Here is a 26,918-nt window from a genome sequence, read left to right as displayed (position 1 = left end):
GAATGTGTTGATGCGCGGAATTTATGCGCAGAACGGACTTTACCTCATCTTTAAGGTCACGAAGATTACGAGTGTTGTTTTGGATTTTCCGGGCGTCTTTAAGGTTGTGTAAAGTCATATAGTTACGTAGTAATAACAAGCTGTTTAATTGTCATACCATTTCTGCTATTGCCAGTAAAACCAAGACAACCCGTTTACAATTGTTTGCCATCTCTGAACCTACATTCATATTATAGTAGATTATCAGTATATCATTATTTTATAATGTAGCTACTCACAGTACACATATATACATACCGTATATAAATTGTCCTCGAGCTGGCGCAGAGCTCTGTACAAGGGCACTAACTTCCACTAAAGCTATTAAACTCCCGGGTAATTTGACGGAGGGAACATAGCCGAATACACAGGGCGCTTTCGTTTGAGCGGCGAGAATGGACAAATTGGTCATATTTTGAGTTGAAATCGAGTATTTTGTTAAAAAAACGGTCACTGAATTCCAAAATGTAAATAACGATATACTTTCGATATACTTTTGAAATACTCTAAAATACCAGCCTCGTACCCAGTCGCTTTTGTATAGTAAACCATTTATTTATGAGCAATCGCATATCGATAAAGAACCTTTTACGGACGAGCGGTATACGGATAAGCGAGGAAAGTACAATTTTGTACAACTTGCTAATTCATTTCAGAAAACCCTGTAACTTGATTTTACTTTTTTTCACCTGACAAACATATTTCGCGCAGAAATCAGAACTCTGGAACCAAGTATGTCAAAAATGTTAATACAATTTGGCCCCTTTTGGCTTTTTTTAAAAAACATTAAATTCAAAATTAAAATGAAATTTTGCTTTATTGAGTAACTTTTGACCTTTTGACGTCATTCGGCTTTGCACATGCGCCGAAGCGTTCCAACCCGATTTCAAATACTTAGAATTTCCCTTTGCTTTCCTGAAACTCACTGATTTACTGAACAATTCGTAGCAATTAGTAAAACGAAAGTAGGAACATAACACACTTTTACTTTGTCAGAAACAGTAAAACAGATACAAACTGTGCGTTATCGCTGTAGTGGCGGCGTAAATGAAACTTTACGCTTGGGAGATCATTGTTTACAAATGAACATATATTTCGTATTTACTATGTCATGACTTGTATACTCTGGTCAAGTCCGCACTGTAGTTTCGCTAGCGAGAATGATGAAAAGAGCTATGCATTTTGTTTGGCTATAAAAGACGCCGTTAAAATATTATTTTTTCTACAGAAACCTAAAATAGACAAATAGTCCGCCTTAAATTATGAACACTTCTGTTTGAAACAAATATTCCACTCGATATATCAAACTGACAAACTTGGTTTGACTTGTGCATAAATAGTGTATATACATCCTTATCGCATGCATTTGAGGTAAAATCTTCTTCGGTATGAACAACTATACTTATTGAAGTACAGTTTGGGTCTCTTACCTCTTATCCTGTTGTCAATCTGATAATTCTAATTTGACTTTTACCTTGTAAACTTTAATCTATTTCCCCTCGCCCAGCGCAATGTTCACTGTATAACTAAGCCCGTATGAGATTTCAACATTCCCAACAAAATGCGCATGTGCAATTCGGCAATGTACGAATCGTCTAGAAAAATACGGCGCACCAAAACAGAGTAAAAGTTTACGCATTATTAAATTTGACAAGAAGTTCCACTCTGCATTTGTTGAGCAAGAAGGCTAGTTGCATCCTCGTTCCCGAGCGATCAGCCGAGCTTGTGTTTGAGGTGGGTTAATACCATGTTTCAATTCCCAGGGCTTTTGTGGCACTTTATACTTTTATACATGGTTAATACTTTGGGGCGATAAAGGGGCTGAAAATATCGCTCTTCTGTGCATACGCGGGGTTGCCAAAAACAAGATGTTGTCAGTGATAAAGATCACGAAATAACTAATTAAGTAATGTTTACAAAGATTTTGAAGTTAATGTTATCTGAAACAATTCTCAACTCCTTGTTATTCTTGAAAATTGTCTGCTTGTTTTGGTTGTAATGTTAGATTCACAATATCGTCCATAAGATTCCTTGGAATATCTCCGGTTGTGTAATGACAAGTTTACCAAGTAAGAATGTCTGAAAATAGTATAAAAGAAAATTGGTGATAATGCAATATGCAATGATTTTAATGTCTTCCAACAGACAATTCTTTCATGCTGAGATTGAGCATTATTTAATAATAAGACGTCTATTCTGGCGTTAACTCCGGCGTGCCGCGCACGTGCCAGTCTTGAGTCTTCAATATAATGCTTCTGAACATAAACAATACAGTTCATATACTCATTTAGATGTTTTGCCAACCTAAATGTTGCTCGATCGCGACATTCAGAAGCACATCGCCACATCGTACTTTAAAAAGTATAGAAGTTCAATTGCTTAAAAATGTAAATAAACCCCATGATACGTTCATTTTGTCTTACGCTTTGGAATTCGTGCTTATATTAAATCTTCAATCCTGTGCAAATTAATTAAACTGCGACGTGTCAACGCGCCCGTAAACGACCACATCTTGTTAAACGGCGAAATAGCAGCGATACGCTAGAAAGAGCTTTAAGAATATTTTATTTTAGCTTTTCATGGCCCGTTTAACTTAGTACGTCAGTTTGGTATGGCACCGCCACCGAGGTCTTACAGGGCAGTATCATTGGGTGCATTATTGATTCCGGATTGGGGGCTTGAGACCGCAGCGTTGAGGTCTTAAGGGGAAAGGTTTCCCACGAGTTTTTCACTACGTTTATTCCGTTGAAGGAATGGGTTATGCTGTTTACTACGATAATCATATATTTGGTTTTAGGTGGTCTGCTATGGTGCTGTAATAGGCGAATTATTTGGGTGTTGCATTTATGTTGAATAGTAATCCATAGTTGCTGTATTTGGAATATTGTTGCATAGTTCAAAACCTATGTCTTCAATTCTATTTGTTTATTCCTTTTTCCGCGTTTTACCCTTTCTTCCGCATTGTATCCCATTTTCCGCTTCCGCAATTCCGTTCCGTATCTCCGGATTCCGCAATTCCGGATCCGCGTTTTATCCCTGATAATTCTCAGTATTACGCTCATAATCGATTATGCGCATACATAAAATTAGTTAAGTCCGTCACGTCTGCGCATCGGGTCTGCTCATAACAATGCAGATGTCATCGATATCTGATGATGTAAAATTTCTTCGAATTTTGCTGAACGTAAATTCCAGTTATAAAGGGTGGCAAATCTAAATAATGTTCAGACAGCGAATCTTCATATATTTAATCGTTTACATCGTTATTTCTTATTCATCGTATGGAAGTTCAAAATGAGACAAACTGTACGTAATGTCTTGGATAAGGAGCATATATGTGTCAACAGCTGGTCCGAATTCATGCTAGCTGTGATGCAGGAAACTCTAAAATCAACTGTAAAATATTAGTGCGTATTATTATGTATGGTAATGATTTTGTCTATTCCTTAGCATAGTTCTAATTCACAAAAGTAAGAAATATTAAATAGTTGCTACGTTGCACATTCCAGAAATTTCAAATTTCTGTTAATACAATGTTTTCGAGCTTGCATGCAAGTCACTCTGACGATGCAACTATTCGATTGTTCCAATTCCAAACGGAAATAACTGCGCGTCATGTCATACACCGCGATCGGTTTATACATAAGGACTCATAACAAATTCTTAGTTGAATCATTCGTATCATACTGCCTTGCTCTCGACATAATTAATCAGAACAATTTAAACTTTCAAGCACGAACAGTATGAAAACAAGTAGCTCGCTGATAACTAGTATCCTACTCCTAATGCGTGTACATATTCATGCGATAGTGGCTAAAATCGATTGATATTTCGTAAATCGTGTCATCGACACTAGCTATATGATTGCTGCGGAGCGAGCGAGCCTGAAGCGAGCGAGCGTAGCAGCAGTCTAATTTGTGCAGAAAGGGGGTTCTGAACTAAATTTTATTTAGCGCAAGGAATTGTGGTCGTGCGCGTTTTTTATGCGCAGAACACAAATTTTAAACCCTCTCATATCCATGTACTTTTTGATTTCGACGGACAGGATCTTCAAATTTTTGTCAAATTTTAAAGCTAATCTATTTGACTATTCAAGGTAAGATATTTTGTCTTTTGTTCATATGTTACGTTTACAGTTGATTACAAATTTAACTTCTATATATTTATGAAACGCTAAAAGCATATACAATCGATTGCAGCTAAATTCATACTGTTTATATACGACACACCACATATACAATATATACTATCCAATGTGCTAACGGCTAATAAATTCGCTTTGCTTGAGCAGTTTAGCCGTTAGTGCTGTGAAGCAAATCAAGTCTTACATACAGAAGTCTTTTTATCCATTGGCATTTGTATTCTTTTGCTTATTTCCATATTTTGCATCAAGTGATGTTTCAAGTATGCGGCTTGACGCTTGCGAGTCGTGTTAACATGACACAGTCACAGATAAAATATGCAATTGATCGTCTAAATTGCCTGACTGAATTATTCAGATTCGTGCAATGTTTGACCTATTTTATTTTAAAGCATAGGTATATGTTTTTATTTCTATTTTACAATGAGTTAAATGCCTAAATATTTTTGTTATTTAGTGCTTTTACCGGATCTTCACGTGGTTTCTGATTACACGTCTTCTCGAGCGCGTTCAAAGTTCAAAATCAAAGTATCAAATGATGTTTTGTCACTATTCACATGAAGCCAAACATTTACGTGGACTCATACAACAAGACAAATAGCATATTTCAAAAACAAATATCCATGTTACCAAAAATTGTTCTATTTTGTTAAACATGCGCTACTGCTTGGGCCTGTATTATCGCTAGGCGGAATTTTGCCCGAACAATATTTTCCGCGCGGAAACTGGAAAGTACAATGCTGTCAACTTTGTTGCAGTGGGTAAAATTCTGCGTAATATTACTATTATTCTTAATGCTCCTGTTGTGATTCGTATATTAAAATATTTTGAAAACTAGCTGCTTCTAAAGACTTTGACTTGAACGAGCCGCAACTCGTAAATGGCTATTTTCAGACGATTTGTTTTTGCCGACTGCAATCTACAAATCCCTTGGGCAGCAAATACTTTGTTGAACATATATCTTTTTGCTTAACAAATTTACTCGCGAAATCATAATATAAACCAGCAGCCTATTTCAAAACAATTTCGAGATAAAAGTTAGAACTTGAACAGTTGAACTACACAACGATGTTTTTCATACGAACTACATTACATAGCATATATTGACCTATAATGACGTCATTGCCAGTGTTCTCCCTAACAGGTATAAATTCATGTACAGCCCAGCGAGTTAACGCTCAATAGAGGTTCACTTTACGTGTTTTAAACCTGCTATTGCTATTAGTTAAAGCGGATTTAGTTTACTAATATTTCATATACCAATTTACTTGGACCCTAAAATGCTCGCAGCAATCCCTACCTTGCAGGTAACCTAGTATGTATTCCTTAGTACTGTGGCTGGAGACACTTGGTCTAATATTCGTTGCGACCGCAATTGCTTGTGAGGAGGGCAAATATAAAAGTGACTTTCTTAGCGGATGTGCTGAATGTCCAAAAACATTGAAGCAATGTAATGACGAGCAAATCGACGATGCTCGTCGTTGCGTTTTGGCTTGTGGTAAGTATTTATCTTCATTCCAAATATTGATTCAAAACTTGATATCCCTTCTAGATTACTTATTGTTTACCATATTTCAACACCTAAGCTGTGATGTCATTGTAATTGACAATAAAGTCGATTGTTTCAAGCATAATAAAGAGAAGTGGAATAGCATTAGATTCAGCATTTGTTAGCATGTTTAATCTTTATAATCTTCGGTGAAATAAAGTACTTCTAAAGCTCAATTGCCCAAAGTAAAGTATCGCCATTTAGTGATTTCAAATTTCGTGATGACATTTCGTCTTCCTTTAATTGCATAAGACGTCACATTCTCAACATTGGTCTATCTTAAAATTATGTAATTATGTTGTACTAGTAGTTCAGAATAAACCCGATTTCAAAAATCGAATCTTACGTACGACAAACTACGGATATTGATATATCCAAATTTGCCTTAAGCATGAAAATAGCAAATAGCAACGTTGACGTTCATTTAACTGTTTTTATACGTTGAAAAGGGGACTTCCCTAAATATCCACCCACCTCCACACACACCCACTAAGAGATTATTAAATGCCAGTTGGTTGGTATTTGGTTGTTTTACTCAAAATCCCCGTATTAGGCTGTTAGTGTTATACCCAAAATAAATAATAAGCAATTTACCCGTTTTAAAGTATCGAACATAGTTATCATAGAGAAGCTGGATGTTGAAATTTAAAGTGTCGAAACTCGCTTTAACCTTTGTACTGTTATGCTAATATATTTCCGGTTTGGATCTGATATCTTTACTACACATCTGTTGCCAGTCGGTCTAATGACAGAACTTCGCACTTATGGCACAGGTGAAGAAGATTTACGATAAAAGGCGATGGTATTTATTCATAGTGTCGTGGTACTATATCCGTACAAGTATATCTTGTCCGCCGGGCACTTTTAAAAGCGATTTTTTAAGCGGGGGTTGTACACCGTGTCCCAGTAACTTGGAGTATTGTAAGAATGAGGAATACAACGATTCGATACGCTGTTTTAAAGCCTGCCGTAAGTTACATATGTTTCTTTGATCATTGATATAATGACAAATGTTTTCATGTGAAGGCGAATTGACAAACTATTCATAAAATTATGGCCGTAATATATGCTGACGAAAGTGTTACGAACATGGCTCCGCGGTATGAACGTGTATATAATTGCGTCATAGAAAAATACATTTACAATTAGTCGCTTACAACGGGTAGTACTTGACTAAATTTCTTCCTGATACCTTCCTGAACTATATTGACTCAACTTTCCGTAATTCTGACATTTTTAAAGAACTTGTTTCAAAATATACACAAAACACTTGACAATAGGGCAGTGTCGTGGGCGGGAAAAACTACTGTGAATGCGGTGTAATATTACTACATGCTTTCTTTCCACTTTTCTACCTGGCTGATGCAATACTCGTACTGATGTGGTGAAATTTAATTGTTCAGTAAAAATTGCGCTTCCTGTCTTTAAATTCTTAATCATGACCTGACCGTGCTTGTTTTGATAATGTCAAAAATTTTCGAAAAAATGCTACATTTTAGATGCATTCGTAGACAAATGCATCTTTCCGGTTATTTACTCACGATCTAAATAACGCGGTTAAGGTGTTAATTTCAATGTTTGCTTGTATATTCGAATAACGAACCAAATAAAAAATGATCAGTCCCTGTTTACCACTTGCGAATCGCGAAGTGATCTTTCTTCAATTTGTCTTTGGTCATTTTGAGGTCATTTTGAGGTTTGCCTCTAGTAAAAAGCAATTGTTTTGGATGAATATATATATATATATATATATATATTATATATATATTATATATATATATATATGTATATTCATAGCTTTCCCCAATGCTATGACTATTATTTTGCCCCACATGGATTAAAAAACGAGTAAATGTGACGAGTAAATATGAACCAGCGCAGTATTATATCTCTAGATTACACACGCGTTAGGAATTTACAAAACATTTTCAGTAAATATATAGCTACAGGGTGTTTTAAAAAAACCAAATCGAAATGATATTGAATTTAATGGTTTATTCAGTTCTAGTGCAGGAAGACAGAGGAGTTATTTACTTGAATACCGTTAGATTTGAATTAAGATTCCACCTTACCATGCACTCGAAATCGTTTATTTAACTTATAAACAGCGCTAGCTTGCTAGTTTAAAAAGCTAGTATAGCGATTTTTATGTCTGTCATCTTGCGCGAGTAATCTTTGTACTGCGATTTAATTAGCGTTAAACCGATACGTCATATTCTCTTTTTAACGTCATTGCCCCTGTTCCTCATTTATCAGTAAAACTGCAATCTGCAATCTAATACATATCGTTTAGTTTAGTTGTTACTTTTTCGGTGTTTGCTTTCGCTGTTTTATTAGCCTGAATGGCAAAGGCGGATTCAGAGTGGAATAGAATTAAATTAGACGATTAATTTCCATTTAATACCTTAACAACGTCGGTTTTGGTTATTTAAGAATTAAAAAACGAGTCGCGTGCCTTTATGGTGTAATAATGCACGATGGGGGAATGTTGGGAGAATACGAGAGAAGCTTGTAAAACACGAGGCGTAGCCGAGTGTTTATAATATAAGAAGAAATTATAGGGCAACAACAAAATTTGTTTATTTGATCAATAATGAAATTCGCCTTACATGTTATTTAAGATGTTGCTTAGCAACAAAAACTTCAAAAGCCAGAAGCGTGCATTATGGCCCCACAATGCACGCGCGGTAGCCAATTAAATTGCTCGTTATATCATACTTATATTATAATAGTTACTAAAGAATATTTTGAAATAAGAGATTGCAATCCACCTTAGCCTGATTCCACCACTGGATCCCATTGTGGTGAAAAAAACTGTATAACTTCTTATTCACCACGTGTAGGGAAATTATTTACAACAAAGGCACCAATCACCAGCCCAACAATCCCAGTACTGGTGACAAAACCCACAACGACACCTCGTCCAATCACAAAATGGGTAACAAAACGCTGGACGATAACCGAATTTGAGAAGTTCAAGAAGACACTCGAATTCTCAACGCCAACTGTTCTGTCAGTTATATCGACTGGTAAGGGCAACTACAACAACAACAATGGCAATTCCATCGGTGTGATATCAGCTATACTGATAGCAGTATTGATAATATGTGTCCTAATTGGCATTTTGTTGCGGTTTATCTGGCGACTATATCAGAAAAACAAGAGAAGTGGTCAACAACAGGAAAGGCCACCAAGTCCTTGTTATTCAGCGGTACAGCAGTCGAACTCCAGGTTCGTGGTCTATTGAGAAACACATTGCATATTTAATTATTTAATTCCCCATCACAGAATTTTATTGAAACTTTACCAAATAAGCATCTATAGCGTAAACGTTTACCGTAAATCTATAGCGTGAAAAAATTGAGGGTAACCAAACTCGTTTGCGATATAAACACGATAACCCTGCTTGGCGCCCATTTTCAAACTTGTCTGTTGCCATGGTGACGGGTTCCAGGTAAAAGTTCAGTATGTTTTCTGCAAAGTATATTAACTTTTAGCCTTATAGCGAAACATTTAGATGATAGGTTCTAAAAATTTCGAGAAACTGTATTGAGCCACCTTAAGTTATGCGATAGCGATATATTGGTTGTTTGCAATGACGTGATTTGAAGGTTTCAGCTGACGGGCAGGTTCAACAAAAAAAATATAATTGTATTGTTTTGGTCGAAGGTTGAGACAGTTTTAGGCCGAATTTGGGGGGGAGTAAGAATTTTATTTCAAACAAAGATTATGTATTTTGTGGTCTGAGAGCGAAGATTGAACATATCGTTGACACACAACGAACCCCACGCTTCTGCAATTTTGTGTATATTATATTATATTTACTAAGCTACGAAGAACTCTGCCTTGAGCTAGAGATTGTTTAAGTGATGTTCCGGTAAGGAGTGGGTATATCAGCCGAACTTCGAAAATTTAACATAGGACATGGGATTTTTACTGAAACATTAAAATTCACACAGATGTTTTATCGACTCAAACCATCCCCGTCCTAATGTTCTTCTTCGTCAGCAAGTGCTCTTTCGATTAACTTACTCCATGTCATAACCTGTTGTATAACAAATGAAATTAAAGTTTCACAGACACAAAAAAACTTATTAACAGACATAATTTGTTAATGTTTCCTTCTTATATGATTGCTAACGACTAGAACTGCATAATATTATTACAGTGGTTGGCACCTGTTTTAATACTCACTGAATATGTAGAATTTTATTACCATTGTTCTTCAAGATTCAGTTCTTTTTGGCCAGAAAATATAATGATATCGTTACATTAAGTCAGGGAATTTCGATTTTAATGATCATACACCTAAACTACAATTCACTTTTAGTATAATCATTTTATTGTGCCCTTCGACAGGCTTCGTTCGATTTTCGATTGAATAAAAAACTGAAATAAAACGCTGCCCTGGAATTGAAAAGGCGCGGGTTCGCTTTATTCTGAAGGACCGCAGTTGTATTTGTTGTAACGGTTCGGTTATATATAAAATCTGAAAGGGTATTAAAGTATAGCGAAAAAAATCAGATAATGATTAAAATTTGCATTTTGCATAACTAAAATCGCACTGGCTTTGCTATTATGATTGTAATTTTTTGACATGCATGATTATTTTCAGTATTGAGGATGATATCCAAGAAGATGCCATACCCGAAGACTCAGTGTCTCGTGAAAATTTCAATAACTTGACCGAGACAACCCTGTAATGTGGTGATGTTGATAGACAATTAAGGGGACGCACATAATGTATATTGTTATTAAAAATAACGTATCTATCGCCATATTTTATCATAGTTTTAAATGTATAGTTTTGATACTGACATGCACCCAAAAGCTCACAGACAAAAGCAACCGTAATGGCATCAGGATTCAGGAAAGAAGAGCGTGGTTTGTTGCAAAATTTTGACAGCATTAAAGCGCACAAACCAACCCAATGATTAATTCGGCTAAATCGCTTAACGAAATTAATCGTCTTATTATCTATTGTTGGACTTTAATTCGAGGTATTTAACAGGACCAAAATGCAAAGTGTAAAGTTGGCACATTTACACGAGGGAAAATAAGCAGTGAATAAACAGTCAATTCGCAAAAAGGCGCGGCTCATTTAAGCCAAAAGTGTTCGCCTAAGCGTTTTGTACTGTATAAAAATATTGCTTACGTTTTCACTAGGCGATAAAATTCCTTCACGTTCTCAAAAAACGCTTCGGTTTGGCTTTTTGAAACGCGCATGCGTATTAGGATGATGTTCTATCTGCTGTTTCCGTTGCCGTTGGGGTTGGTTTTGCTTTAACTCTCTAGTATTTCACTCATACAACGTCTTGAATTTTAATTCAATCCAAAATTTTGTAATTATTCCACGAAACGCAAATTCTGATTGAGCTCATTAGGCGGGTGGATGTTTTATCACTAAGCGTATATAATATGAATGCAGGCATTCAGCGGTAATTTTTATGATGTATGCACTCAAATTGTAGTTTGGAATAGCGAAACTGCGAAACAAAAAAAAAAAAAAAAGAAAAAGAAAGGATTAAAAAGTTAAAATAATAACCAATTGCGTTCAAAAAAGGTTCAAATTTTTCACTTTCTCCTAAAAACAGTGAAACTGAAACAAAAGAAAAAAAGAAACCAGTTCTATGATAAGGAAATGGAAGTGAAACTTTGTTGTAAACTCTGGTCACAGAGTCGTTTACGAAATTTGCATTTTTCGTTATCACATAACTTGTCATTTTTCGCCGTCTTCGCTAATTTTACCATATTTCAAAGCGTTTATAAAAATGGATTGCGTAATTGTTAGTATAATGCTTATATATCAACCAAGATAGTCGCAACCTTTAAAATAAACAGAGAGACGACATTTGAAAACTATATATAGGATGTCAAATGCATGTCAAATTCAACGTATTCGAAGCTTGCAATTTTCTTGTTCCTGGCTAAACGTGTAGTTTCAGGCTTCTTAAAGTGCCAATTAAATTATCTTATCATATTTCAATTTCATGCACTTTCATTTTGTCAGAAATGTTCGCATGTACAATTTTATCAGATTGGTAATGGAAGTTTTTATTGTGTAAAATGTTGATTGTTTCAATGCCATAATTATATAGATTTTTTACCAAAAATCTTTCCTAATTTTTTCGACACTGTAAGAATAAACGATTCGTATAATGTGAAAAAAAACTCAGTCGAAATGTCAACCTACAGATAAATATCAAAGCACTAACTGGCATAATTTTGCTACGTGAACCAAAAAAATTTAGACGCTCGTTGTACGTGCCAAGATAAAAGCAATAAAAATTTTAAAAGAAAGCTTCCTTTACAATTATGGAAGCACAAATGTGAGAATAATCTGACCAGACTGTATGACCGGCAGTATCTTGAATTTTAATACACATTTAACATTGAAAAAACGCTGGCGATCAGTTTCGCCGAGAAAGACAGTTTCAACGATTATTAATGACTTTTAGTATCACAGAGATTTAATTTTACAAGTATTAATTACGTTTTATTTTACACTTGTATTAAACTTTGAATTCTCTGCAAGCTAGGAAACAAGATTGGAAGTTTCAAATCACGAAAGCCTTTATGATCACTGTATAAATAGCAATAATAATTTTGACATTGAAAGTCAATTATATACATTACATACGACTTTCTTGCGTAAAAATGTAACAATTTTTCAATTCACTTTTATAATGTATAATTATGCTTTTCAATTTTGTAATAAGGTAATTTATAATAACGAAGTTTGGTGCAATGATGAGAGAGAGCCTCTTTAATATGATTGGACTTCATCGTGATACAGATGTGTCAAAGAAATTGCTCGTTGCATATTACTTACACCCCAAGTAGCGGGGGGGGGGGTTGTAGGGATTGGAAGGCTATGGAGATTTTTAACCTCAAAAATCGGGTGAATTTTGAGTCTCGGATACAAAATATTCAGAATTTGATGAACAGGAAAGAATATAATGACAGATTTGTGTGATCAAAACATCAATATCAATGTCACCAAGGTCAAGATAGACAGCGTTGGCAACTATAAAGCATTAATCAACGTCTATACACGGTAAATCATGGCAAATATACTCGGAACATGTTATTATGTCACGTTAACGATTGAAGACTGACTCTGAAGTTTGTCAGACTGACTCTAAAGTTTGTACACACTCCTCGTTATACAGGTGTGCAAGCACAAGATTAATGTGCTATGTGGTTATACATCAACTATATATCATACACTATATCATCATTAGGTCTATAATCATGTTTTTTGGCGTTCATGCATTAGTTGAGATGTGTTTTAAGCCCTGACCCAGTGCTTCCTCTCCTAACCTCTGATCTCTATATATTAAGTGAATGTTACTTTCAGGCTCTATTAAAGGCCTGGGTACGATGAGATTGCCCTGTTCATGCACAATACAGTGTCCGCAGCAAGGGTGATGGTAATCCGTGAACGGCATTGCAACTGTTCTTAATATCCTTACCAACGAGAAAATAACTTTATAATATCAACTTGCTGTTTATTTTGTCTTGAGAGAAGTCGTTGCAAGATATCGGTGTTTTCATGAAGAAAGCTGCTGTAAAGAATTAAACCATTTCCTACATTTAATCATAGATCAAATTATCATAAATATAACTTGGAGATATTGGTAAAGTAAAGAAATTTATAGCCAGAAACCTTAAACTACTTAAAGGAATCTCTCCGCTCCAGAACATACGTTTAAAACAAGTTCTAGGATGCCAATGTCTCGTGAAAATCTATGATCGAAATTCGCGTTTCGAAAGAATAAAGTGCTTGATACTTGTTCCGCCTTCGACAGCACCCCCAAATGAGTAAACGTCCGAAAACGGAAAAGATTCTTAGGATGTTCCGTATACAATTAAGGCCACGAATCCTGACACTTATGAATACGGAGAAGATTATCTGGAGACAACCAGGTCTGAGTAGCCTGCTCGCACGAATTCCGAGTTGACAATTAGCATCAATTTTGCCATTTATAAATTGCTGCTTTGCAATGGTAAAGTAATACAGCATTCTCAAGTTCCTATGTCAAATCTCGTGCACTTGCAAATGGTCTACCTTAACTCCGTCCGTGTGTAATTCCACGATATAATTATAATAAGGTTCCAAAGGGGGAAATGAGTTGTAGGGTTCATTTCATTGACATTGTTCATGATTTTACAAGTACCAAATGACGAACATAAACTTTCAAGATGAAGTGCTTTGGTCAAGCTTGTCAGAACAACGTTTCATAAACAAGGTTGTTGTTGACAGCTAATTAAATATTTAACTGTAGAAAGAATATCGTTGGTATATAGTATTTGGCGCTTTCCTTAATTAAACGGCCAAAACGGCCACATCAGTCATACTTCGAATTGAAATACAGTATTTCGTTAAGAATAATACGACGAGACTGCATTTTTGCGGTGCCATGCAGTGTAAATAGTGAGTTTGGGAAATACAACGGCAACAACCGCAATATCCTTATCAACAATGCATGCTATTGATCCTTTAAGACAAACGAAATTGTAAATTACGTGGCCTGCAACGTTGCACACTGTCGTAGTTGCTGAAACGGCATCGTGACTTATACCAATAGGGACTTAAGCATGTAGGACGGGAACACGACGACGGCAGTTATCAAAACAATTATTCATTGAAAAGAAATAAATTATTAAATACCTATGGGAGGTTTAAACCTGATCTACGTTCTGTTTGTTCGATATTGTTTGGAGTGCTAGAAGCAACTTTGCTGATCGATCATATTATTTTTTATTAACTCACCTGTTTCAGAGAAAGAGGAAACTTGAAGAGGCAAATCAAGTCTATACTAGCTCGTATTTTCTTTAATACCACAATATTAGGTGAATATATTTTGCCGTTGCCGTCTTGCCGTCTTGCCGTTACCGTTGCAGTTGTATTTCTCAAACTCACTACTAACGTTATACCTGACTGAAAAGTTCTTGGAACGCTCTAACCCTCTAATATACCAGTAATCTGCCCGTGTTTCAAATACAACAGGACCGGTCTGGCTGTTTTTATTGTATGAAGGAACAAATTTAGCACACAGAAAACTTTGGAAAGCATTAGCCAGATAAAATATTTTAGGGGCTTAATTTCGAGTGGAATTATACACACTTTAAATTCAAGCCATGTAGGAACAGTTGATGGCTTGAATTTAAAGTGTGTATAATTCCACAAGACCCTTTGAACCTTCGGTCTGATTTGCATTCACCTCACACAAAAGATTAATTTAGACCATAAATTATAGGTTAGTTAATACCCACAGATATGCTATATGATAGTGAAAAGGATTGTAGCTGCATGCATGTTTCGCCTAAGTTAAAAAATTGAAAAGGATAGAAAAGCTTTCTTTCTGTGTCATAATACCCAAGACACTCATGACACCCATAATACCCATGACACTCAGGTTAGTGTCATAATAAACAATTATTTCTGGTTATGAACTGTTCAATTTTAAAATAAGTTCAAAGATCTCGACTAAAACTGGCAGAATTCGGTATTTTACTTTACTGCATGCAACTTTTAATATTCAACAGCCCTATATACCACAAATTTGGTGTTAAGGGTGAGCGAGGTGCGTCTAAGCTGTGCAAAGATTTTTGTATAGTGTTTGTAAAAGTTATTTGTGAAAACATGGATAATTAATGAGATTATCATATCAAGCCACCGTTGCACGCAAAGCTCGCGTGTTTTGGACCAACCTATTAACCTATATTGACAACGCATGTTGGCCATCCTGTTCAGCGCATATCAACTCGATATTTAAACTAGAAGTTACTATCGCAAGTGAAGCGCTGCCTCACAGGTATAGGGTGTAGCCACAGAACACAAGCAAATAGAACTACAGCAGTACAATGTACACAAAAGTAACTAATTTAGATATTAGTTATCTTAACTATCACTTATCTGAAATAACTGGTAAGGTTTTACAATGGTATAAAAAAATACACAATATATATTGTAAATAAGTAGAACAATTTAAATAGTCTTTTATATTTTCCACATTCAGTGAACAGTAGGTTATTGCAACAAGGCAAAAGGTGCAATCGTTTTTTTCTGCAGCGAGTTCATATGTTTGAATAAACACCAGCGTTACATGTCCTATTGGTCACATCATATTTTGCAAACATTTTTGAGTCGTCAATGGGAACAAGATTCGTTTTCGGCACTCTTTGGCACATTGATATTCGTTGTCGATTGTCAATACTTTGGGTAGCTTCTAGGGGCCAGTTGTTCAAAAGCCTGTTAGCCTAACCCTGGGTTAATTCAAATTTTTACATCAGTTTTTTCAATCGCTCATTTCTGTAGTTGAACATGTTTTTCCATGAATATTTTGTGGATAAATAAAAATCTTATATTATTAAGTCTTGAAACAAATAGCGGTGCAGAGCCATAAACCAAAACAGCTTAGTGAAATTTTAACCCAGGTTAGCGCTAACCTAGCTTCGAACAACCGGCCCCAGGTGTATAGACCATTGTTATAGTAGAAGTAACAAAGTATTCGAAAAAGTAATGAAGTAAAAAATGTTGAGCATTGCTAAATAATTTATATATCACAAGTGAACATTACACTATTTACCATCACTGTTGTTGTTGAATGCAAACAAGTGAACATTTAAACTCTATATAAATAATGCGCGAGGCGAAAGGCGAATATGTTTGTGTTACGAAACTCTTAGCTAATAACTATTGTTCACATAACACACATTGATTGTATTTTGGTTTTAAATCCAAATTGCCTTTCATGCTGCACGCGGGGGAGGGGTCATATATTGTGCATGAGGAGAAGTTAAAAAGCGAGACGACGTAGTTTATCATACAAAAGCAGGAGATTTTGAGGCCGCAATAATTTTTTTCTTTCTTAGGGTTTCCAATGTTTGTAAAGTCGCGAAGATGCCGAGAGATTTCTAGAAACTCAAACGAGTAGAGAAGCTTCTTTATTTGCGTGTTAAAATAAAGCTAGTAGTTATAATTGTGAAATAGCTAAAGCTATTATATAGTTCTGGTTGAGAACGCAGGACTTAAAACTGCTAGATACTCATGCTCCACGCGCGTGGGAGGCGCATGATGTGCATGGGAGGGAAGTTAAAAAGCGAGACGACGTATTGAAGTGTTTGTGGATCCGGTCAAAGAGTGGATAGGCGGTACCAGTTCTGCTTTATTACCTTTTCATGCCTTGAATTATGACACGGAGGGCACAAAAAGAGAGAAACGATACCTTGCAGCTTCATTCACAAGACCTGACCGCTGAAGACGACTGACTGGCAGTGGAAAACGAAGTAAGTCGAGATTCTTTGAAGTAGTGTATTCGAAGGGTAATGTACTGCATGCAGAATTGATATTAAACGTGTGGAATATGGTCTACATTTTGTCCAGTTGTGCTTTTATTGAATGAATCAGATACTATTCCATATAATGTAATAGGAATCATATAGTCCTATATGAGAAGTTTTTTTGGCCAATTATATATCTATATTATGGAGTTGTGTACATTGTTTGCATCAAAACAAGCCTAGATTGAAGCCCTAAATTTCCTATTTGAAGAACATTCTGTTTCAGAGTATTGTACGAGTACAGAAATATGACTCCAACAACTATAGCTCTAACGCTGTGAACATTCTAGGGGCGTTACACTTGTTTTCTTGATTATAGCCTAAAAGAAAACAATAATGAACGTTCGAGCTTCTATTCTCTTGTTATTGGTGGTTGCACTCGCCTTAGCGAGAGGTATGTTACCGATTCTCTACAGACCGATATCGATTTTGCATTTTACAAGGTATACATTAAAATATCAATTAGTTTTCGGTATAGTTCCTATCTGCCAGGAACGAGAAAGAGAAATACAAATCCTGTATAATATATACGCGGTGCATGTTCCCACTATATACCGTCAATTCAACGCATATCTTGCAATTTCACGATAAATATTCAGATATTTTTTTATAATTCAACGATTTATAGCTACTATAGAGTTCAAGCGTTTTTTAAAAACTTATTGCAATGACAAAAGTATTTTATACATAGGTACCTAAAAATATGTTAACCCATTTATTTATTTGTAAGTAGCATCAACTTTAGATTCCCTATAATGAAAACATTTGTTCAACAATAACTTAAATGTAACTTAAAAGTTAATTTAGTAAAAAGTAATCTTGACTTAGATAGTATTTAGGAGAGATAATCTAACATCTGCAAGCTATATACACCCGTGCGAAAGTCAATTTATCTTGGCAAGCAGTTTTCATTTAAAAAACCGGAATAGTATTAGAGCGTTCTGAACTGAATATCCATGTTCTATTCTATAATATAGCCTTCTTGCTTTCAGCAGAAATTTGAACTTATGAAATAATGATATATTTAGCGTAAATTTAAATTTGTCGTCTAGCGGCCGATATATCACGTTGTGAACGCGAAGGCGAAGATGAGTGCAAATGTGAAAAGTACTACGAAGGAATTCCAGGACAGGGTTGCTCAGAAGGTCGCCATAATTGCGATGATTCTCGAACCTGTTACATGAACCATCCATGGCATGCCTGTTGTTTGGATTAGGAAGAAGAAGATCCGTAATCGATGGCCGAATAATAGCATATTCGAGAACATGCTTGTATGAAATAAAACTAGAACTATAGAAACAGGTCATCAACAGTGTATCTGCATTTCATAATATTGGCATATAGACTATAAAATACATGTGTTTTTCCTTCTTCAAAATTGTGTTTTTTGCATTGATTTGTATCAGAACCGTTTTATGTTGAAATGTGTAAGAACAAAGAAGGATAGTCAAATTAAGGTGAACTTTACTTTAATGCTAAAGCGACGCCTAAACAGGGGCGTAGCCAGGGACCAGACGTGTGGGGGGGAGGCAACCAGCGCTTTAAGGGCTGTCGGGCGATATTCCCATATATGGCAGTATTTAAGATGCTAGGGTTTTTTAAATTCTGAACAATAAGGGTTCCCCCCTGTTGGAGATTTGGGAAAGATTTGGGCGATTGGTGGGCCATTGATGACCATATACTTTGCGAATCAACTGACTATAAATTATAATATATACGCTCTTTCCACTGAGCTACTGACGTACCTGAAAAGAACGAGTGTGTTTGATATGTATTTAGGATTGTAATGCCTGCGCCTTAGTAAATTACAAAATATGCGCTGCGCCTGCAATGTCTATCCCGGCGTGCGCGTGCTTCCAATATTGATTAATGACATCATCAATTGCAGATCTACTAATTAGTTTACGTAACAATCCCTGTTTTGCATTATTGACTAGCCAGACTACTGGTCGCTCAAAAAACCTTTCTCAGAGAGTTAATTTAAAAAGTGGCTGATTGAGACGCTAGATCTCCCGCTGTTGTTCTTCCGTCTTGAAAACCACGTGCAAGGAAGGAAAACTTACTTTTCTGTAAAACAACAAAAGCAAAATCTAGTAAAGTTGGAAAAGTAAAAATCTATATGTCAAGGTGGAATCCTCACAATCCGTACGTTATTCTTTTACTCATTTTATATTTTAAATTTAATTCATCAAATCTTATTTTAAACTTTTTTAATGAAAATGCGGGATATTGTTTAGGAATCGGTTGATATAGTTTGCTCATATTTTGAAACTGGGAAGCAATTAAGACTGGAAATTAAAGCCCAGCAAAAGACTTTGAGTGAAGACATAAAAAACTGTAAAATTTAATTGCTAATGTTTCGTTGTATGGTTCACAACCTCTTCAGGGAAATTAAGCTTATTTACAAGGATGGCTTCATGCAGTATTATACACAATTTTTTTTAAAAATTGGTTGAAATATTTAAATAGACGAATAGGAGAAAAGATTGAAAACAAATTGTCAATGATATACCAGTCCGGTGCGAAGCGCCGTTGAGGGTACTAATTCCGCTCGGATATTTGGATCAAAGTGGATCTACTTTGTTCATGTAGTGGATCCAACTTGATCTACTACCCTCATGTAGTTCTCTCTGTTTCCTATTGAACAAAATAGGGTTCTTCATGCAGCACCTAGCCTAAGTTACTGGCTACTTTTCTGTTTCTCCTCTCTTTTCCATCTTAATTTCAGTGATGATGAATGGATTGATATTGCGGAAACTGCCGGGAAACTCTCTGGAATTTGCGGATGCAAGTTCTTTTAAATTTTAAGCAGGTGCCAGCCGGCGATTATCGGTAAAGATCGCCAAAAAACACACCTTATTGCATTCCGCGATTCTTTGCCGATCATTGGCAGAAATCGTATGCAGGTAAGTTTGTATTGTCCTTTCAAGCGCCATAAATAGTGCATTCGCTCATGTCCTCAAACATTACGCAACGTATTGCAGAAAAGCCTTTAAATTCTGAATAAATTGCGCAGACTGAAAGTGACTAATTAATCATGCATAGACCGATTATATGCCAATCGCGAAATAGCCCAAATATATATATATACATATCGCTGGCGTTTAGCTGAAAAGAATAACTATAACAATTGAAATTGAGGAAACTGATATTTGTGAACTTACCTTGGCTTGCACGCGTACTCTGTAAAGCCTCTTTTTAAACCAATATAAAATGAGTTCCAACTTGGATAGATAATAGGTTTAGCCCTTATGCAAGTACGATAAGGTTTCCAATACAAAGTTGCTCACTCGTCAGCGTCCACATTAACTGCTGAACTAAAATGAGAATTTGGCTATAGTGTATTTATGCGCAACAGCACCGGAATGAAATAACTAGAACTTGACGCTCGCGCAACGGATATAGCGTGGTTACCGCAATTTGCGCATTACTTGCTAAAACGCGCTCCTAGGGATGGTTAACCAACTTGCATGCATTTGCGGGAACAGTTAGCTAGCAGAAAAACAAACAAACTTGTTTGTTTCATATTTACAAAATATAGAAAAACATCCTGTTACGTTTTACCGACTTTCCGTTTCGAAACCAACAAGCAATCCATTTAACCTTGATCAAATTGTAATGTATAGAAAGCGGATACAACCGCTTGTGTCGTGTAAAGCAAATGTATATTATCTTCACATCGTGGCCAGTGTAATGTAAACTGCAAAGAGTAGGAATATTTCTCTCGAGACTGATCGATTTGACTGATTTGTATTCACAAACCATTTTCAGCTGCATATTATAATTTCAGGAAATACATATAATAAAAGTTATTCCTAATAGATTCGTTGTGTCAATAAAATTTTTTGACAATTTCATTGTGTATTGGTCAACATTTTTTATTAACACCATGAATGTATTCGATATAATCTTTATTTTATGTATAGACAAAGACAAGATGAAGTTAGGGCATTAATTGGAGCTAATTTGTGTAATTACAAAGTTACAAAGGTGATTATTGAAAACTGTGGCCTCTGATTGGTCGAGTGACCTCGCATTCGTCTCAGTTTTTATGCAACGATATTCACCTCGCCTTGGGCGATTAATTATTAATAGACCTTTCAATAATCACGTCACATGATCGTTTTAAACCTAGAATCACTTTCCACAAGCGATATTTTTCGCGCAAAGCGTCTTTATTCTTTTGTATTTGAGCAATTTGTTCCATGCAGATGATTGCAGTTGAGAGCTCTGAAACAAAAGTATATTAATGATATGTATTATACGCATGATACTATATGAAGTAGCGTCAAACACAATTCAAACTATAGATAAAGAGATGATAATAAAGCTTGTCATCCCATTACCTGTTGTTTGACGTGGCAAAATGCGACATGTATGAACAGGCTTAGCATTCTATCCTGAGAAAATACAGTATACATGTTGCGATTTTGCTTGCCCTGGCATGCATGCAGTGCTTGCTTTAACTGTATATATCCACGGACTATTCATGAGCTGTGGCTTATCAGTTCCTTATATGCAGGTCATTGTATTGGACCAACATGTTTATCTTCCTACCGCAATATTAATAACGCATGTTGGCCATCCAGTGACCGCAATATTAATGACACATGTTAGCCATCCAGTTCAGCGTGTTTATACGTGCTCAACGTGCACATGAAATTCCATATTTAAATAAATATGCGATCGAGACCAATGAAAAGCGAATACGATTTAATCTCGAAACTCCAATAACTATTGCTTACAACACACATCCATGTATTTTGAGGTTAAATTTAATCTGCCTTTTTTTAAGTGTTTGTGGTTTCTGCTATATTAGTAATATCACTTATCTATACCTTGAATTATCATTTCCAATGTTTCTATACGGTAGCGTAAATGATGAAAGATCTATACACGTGCGAAAAAGCTTTTTTTATTTGCGTGTTAAAATAGAGACTTATTTCCGGACGGTAAATTCAAACTGCATTCATCCTGCACGCAGGAGAGGAGTCATGACGTGCACGAGGGGAAGTTAAAAAGCGAGACAACCTATTTCAATTGTTTGTGGATCCATTCAAGGAGGCGGTAGGCGGTACCAGTTCTGCTCTATTACATATTCACTGCCTTGAATTATCACGCAGAGGCCACAGAAAGAGGGAAACAGTAGCTTTCAGTTTTATTCACAAGACCTGAAGGCGACTGGCTGGCAGTGGAAAACGAAGTAAGTCGACATTCGAAGGGTAATGTAAGCAGAATTAATATTGGATGATGACTGTGGAATATAGTCCAGCTACATATTGTACGTTTATCGAATAACCCAGATGCTAATATTTTATAATGTGATAGGAATCGTATAGGGCTCTTTGAAAGTTATTTGGAGCAAACTATTGTGTGAAGATGTGTTCATTGTTTGCATCAAAACAAGCTTAAGTTAAGGCTCTAAATATCCAGTTTGAAGAATATTCCGTTTCAGAGTTTTGTAAGAGTACAGAAATATGGCTCCAATTACAACTATAGCTCTGTGAAGTTGTGAACATTGTACTAGCTAACGGGCTATACACATGTTTTCTTGATTATAGCCTAAAAGAAAACAATAATGAGTGTTCGAGTGTCTTCTTTTCTCTTGCTATTGGTGGTTGCACTTGCTACAGCGAGAACGTGGGGAAAGTCGTTCGAGTTTAACGACCGAGGTATGTTACTATACTGATATCCCAAGGCCGATGTGGCATTTTTTGAGGTACATTATAAGGAATAATTACCTTTCATCGTTGTTCTTTATCACTCAGAGAAAGCGAAATAAAAATCCTGTGTAACCTATATACCCTCAGATCAATGCATGCATATACATATATACAGTCAATGGACACCGGAATATTTGCATAGCGGTGCAAGTCGGCAGGCTGGCAACGCCAACGCCACTGTTCCGTGTGCGAAACTTACTTACATATTGACGCCATCCATGCAGGAATTCTGAACTGAATATCCGTATTTTATTCTAAATAGCGTGTGGAAGCTAGGTTTTAGCGGAAATTTGCACTAATGAAATAATGGTGTATATATGAGAGTAAATTTAACTAAAATACTGCTTATTGTCGTCTAGCCGATATATCACGTTGTGAACGCGAAGGTGATGATGAGTGCAAGTGTGAAAAGTACTACGAAGGAATTGAAGGACAGGGTTGCTCAGAAGTTCGCCACAATTGCGATGATTCTCGAACCTGTTACATGAACCATCAATGGCATGCCTGTTGTTTGGATTAGGTAGAAGAGGCTCGAGCGCCGAATGATAGCTCATTTGAAAACATGCTCTTTAAAAGTATATAATAAAACTAGAACTAGAGACAGCACTGCACATTTCGTGTTTAATAATATGGGCACTATTACTACTGGGTGCTATAGATTCCAAAATATATGTGTTTTACCTTCTTCAAAATTGTTTTTTGTGATTGTAGTTCAGAATCGTTTTATGTCGAAATTGCATAAAAATAATCAACGAGGTGCGTCAATTAGTCATGGAAGATTAATTGTAGTTAAAGAAGAACTTTACTTTACTGCTAAAACGACTTCTAAACTACTTATTTTCGACTATTGGTTTTCGATCTGTGTAGTTGATGATGATCCCATGAACATTTGGGTGACCAAGGTAATGTTTAATAGGGCGTCAACGTCATGTTTAATGGTGAGGTATTGTGCTCTTTTCAAAGAATATTTTGAACTTCCAAAACTATTTAATTGGTTTTCGAGGATAGAATTTGAAAATGCTAAAAAACTAAACTAAACTGATTACAAGTTTATGGTTGCTGTGATATCGAGATTGCATGCATCCATATTCAAATTTCGACTACATTCACACAAATTGGAGCTATTCGTATCTTAGTCCAACCAACTCATTTCCCCTGCGACTATGCGCACTTGCATTTGTCCCCATTATATCTTATGTCAAACCATTATATCATTATAAATATATGTGTTCGTAAGGGAAAATGAAGGTCAATTTAGAAGTTCATGATTTTATCATGAATACTAAATGACAAACTTCAGCTTTCAAAATGAAGCGTTTTGGTCAAGCTTGTTAAACCAAGGGAGGAGGCTTCACAAAGTTTAATCAGTTTTTAAAAGTTTAATTTTTAAATTGTTCTTTATTTAGTGTGTTGATCATAATAATTTTCTAGGGCCGTTGTAATTGGCAGAAGGTGTAGCGTGCACCTTTTCACTTCGGTATGTCCGTATGCGTGCATGCATGCTTCAATATCTAAAATTATATAATTATGTAAATGTTAAAAAGTATGTTAAATATGAAAGCACTTCAACGTTGTTGACAGCATGTCAATTAAATAATCAATTCAGGCAAAGTCTTTTGTACACTTCGATCTGATTCAAGTAGTTGGAAGCACTCAGCAGTGAACTCTATAAGCAATGCAACGATAACTAATAGTTATTTGGTCGCCATTTTTGAAGCCAGTTAGAGCCAAATTGAGTACCAGTGCCAGACCCTTTCTATTTTTTTTATCAACGCGATCGTCGAACGTGAAGCCAAAAGAATAGAAAAAAACTAGCAATGGTAACCATTTAGGTTACTAACTCATCTGAGAGGTACACTTATCAAGCATTGGAAAGCACACTTATGTTGTTTGCGCTGTTTAATTGCAAAAAGTTGGACAAAAGACTGCATGTGAAGTAAAGGCGGGCTTATTTAGGACAGCTGGGTCACTACCACTGACCTATATCTATATATACTAGATGGACTGAGCGCGCGACCTATTTAATCGGGAGCTGAATGGACCACCGATGCTCACAGGGGGTCCTTGGTCTCATGCGTAAATTTACCGACCAAAAATAACTGGCTCGTAATTCGGATTTCGGAGTGAGCGTTATAATAATTTAATTGAAATAATTTATGATATAAATTTAAGTTCAATTTCTGACCATTTTCTTCTTCTTGTCTAAAGAACGCGAATACGTTTGTTATGTTGTCGTTGTTAAACTGACGAGCGACCCCTTTTGTGCCTTTGATAAATATAATTTCGAGCCGAAAAATGAAAAAAAATGAACAGAAAATACGGAGATATAGTACAATGACAATAACTGCAGAGGGCATAGCTACAAGCTCTTCAAATATGCTCACGTCAGGGAGATGCTCACGTCAACAACGTATTGAAAATATACATCATAACGACAATTCTTTTGTCAAAATTTTTAATGCTCTCTCATGGACTCTGTCAATTGACAAACTAGAATATTTCACAACAAGTAATTATTATGTACAAAGAATTTACAAATAATTTATGTAAGCATTTTATATCGTTATTTGGTACAATAATTTTTTTGTTAACGTACATGTGCTGTTCTTTTTCATATATTTTACACTAAGATGTGCGGTAAACTTATTAATACACTGTATTTCCATCTTGAAAAGTATTCCTCGGGTATCTGAATTAATATCTTTCTTTCTTAAGAATTCAAATCATCAAAAACACCACAAATTTGCACTACTAAAACGATAGTAAGGATACTCACTAAAAACTTTTTTTAAAAATGTAAAGGCCCTGTCACACTGTTGCGTATCACATTAACGTATGGCAGCGTATGATAAATATTACGCATACGCCGGAATACGCTGAAATATGCTGGTGGTACGTCGTGCGTAAGTTATACACGTTCCAAGCACGGTAACATACGCTGGTATACGCCGAGGAAGAAATTTTTTTTTAAGCATGCTTAAAAATCTTGTGCGTGTTTGGACGTATGGTTTATACGGTAAAGATAAGCTAGTCATACGCTGAATACGGCAGAAGGACGCTAAATGTACTGTACTAATAGGTTAAGTACGCTAATCATACGCAAATGAGTAAGTGTGCCGTACAACTAACGTGTTGATAGCGCATCAGTAACGAGGGTCTAACTTATGTGTGACGTATGTTTAACGTCTATAGAGGGCTTAGCGTATGACTGACGATTAAGTAACGCATTTACCGTACAATTAGCGTATAGTTAACGCCTGGTCGTCGTATCCTCAGCGTATTGCAAACGTTAGGAGAAAGGGTATATAAATATATAGCATGTCATTTATTGTGTATAATATATATTTATGTTGGATGCCTTCATATCATCTTGTACCTTCGAGGATAAAGGATGGAGTTAGCTGTTCTTGAATACCAGTTTGATCTCATAGCTTTGACGATTCGTCAAATAGAAAATAACAGAAGGAAAAGGAGAGAAAGAAAAAGAAAAAGAAAAAGACGTGAGGTATGGATGAGATCATGGATCGGAAGGCGAAGGCAGTTTGGCATTTACGACCAACTTCTGGTGGAACTCCGAAGCGAGGATACGCGATGTTTCAAAAACTTTATGCGGATGGTCCCCGAGATGTTTGATGAGCTTTTGGCAAGAGTGAGTCCCAGGATCACCAAGAAACATACCTGGTATAGAAGACCCTTGAAGCTTGGGCTGAATCTCTCTTTGATTTTGCGACATCTTGCCTCCGGGAGCACGTATTCAGCCATGAAGTACGGATGGAGGGTCCCCCACAACACCCAGTCACTTATTGTCAGAGAGGTTTGCCAAGCCATCATCTACGAATACATGTCCAAAGTAATGACCACGCCAGAGGGATGGCGTGCCATATCTGATAAGTTCCTCAAGAGGTGGAACTTCCCCCATACATGTGGTGCTATAGATGGAAAGCACATTGCCTGCAAGTGTCCACCAAAAAGTGGATCCCAATATTTCAACTACAAGGGATTCTACTCTGTTGTACTCATCGGCCTTGTAGACGCAAATAATAAATTCATCTGGGCAGACCTCGGTGGTAAAGGGTCATCATCGGACGCACAGATCTACAACAACTCTGAAATCAAA

General features: G+C 36.1%; 1 protein-coding gene and 2 long non-coding RNA genes across 4 annotated transcripts; all 3 read left to right on the top strand.

Annotated features, from left to right (window-relative positions):
• The first annotated feature begins 5,040 nt into the window (after positions 1 to 5,040).
• On the top strand, positions 5,041 to 12,468 carry LOC114544072. Of its 2 annotated transcripts, none has more exons than XM_028562817.1 (3): positions 5,041 to 5,678; positions 8,573 to 8,960; positions 10,345 to 12,468. In XM_028562817.1, the coding sequence occupies exons 1-3, from the start codon at positions 5,498 to 5,500 to the stop codon at positions 10,430 to 10,432; spliced, it is 657 nt and encodes a 218-aa protein (XP_028418618.1). In that variant the 5' UTR covers positions 5,041 to 5,497; the 3' UTR covers positions 10,433 to 12,468. The 2 variants fall into 2 exon arrangements, 1 of the variants encoding a protein (XP_028418618.1); XR_003690281.1 differs by lacking the exon at positions 5,041 to 5,678 and adding an exon at positions 5,735 to 6,698.
• A 4,450-nt stretch (positions 12,469 to 16,918) lies between these two features.
• On the top strand, positions 16,919 to 18,433 carry LOC114544073. Its single transcript, XR_003690282.1, has 3 exons — positions 16,919 to 17,024; positions 17,398 to 17,472; positions 18,131 to 18,433. It is a non-coding gene; the product is annotated as an uncharacterized LOC114544073 (long non-coding RNA).
• Positions 18,434 to 22,188: 3,755 nt separating this feature from the next.
• Positions 22,189 to 23,493, top strand: LOC114544074. The gene is made up of 3 exons (XR_003690283.1): positions 22,189 to 22,281; positions 22,640 to 22,750; positions 23,161 to 23,493. It is a non-coding gene; the product is annotated as an uncharacterized LOC114544074 (long non-coding RNA).
• Positions 23,494 to 26,918: the final 3,425 nt, after the last annotated feature.

This window comes from Dendronephthya gigantea, unplaced genomic scaffold (genome assembly GCF_004324835.1).
Source record: "Dendronephthya gigantea isolate DGI-Jeju-01 unplaced genomic scaffold, DenGig_1.0 000640F, whole genome shotgun sequence".
In the NCBI taxonomy this organism is placed as follows: Eukaryota; Metazoa; Cnidaria; class Anthozoa; order Malacalcyonacea; family Nephtheidae; genus Dendronephthya; species Dendronephthya gigantea.
This window is presented reverse-complemented; position numbering and strand designations above follow the sequence as displayed.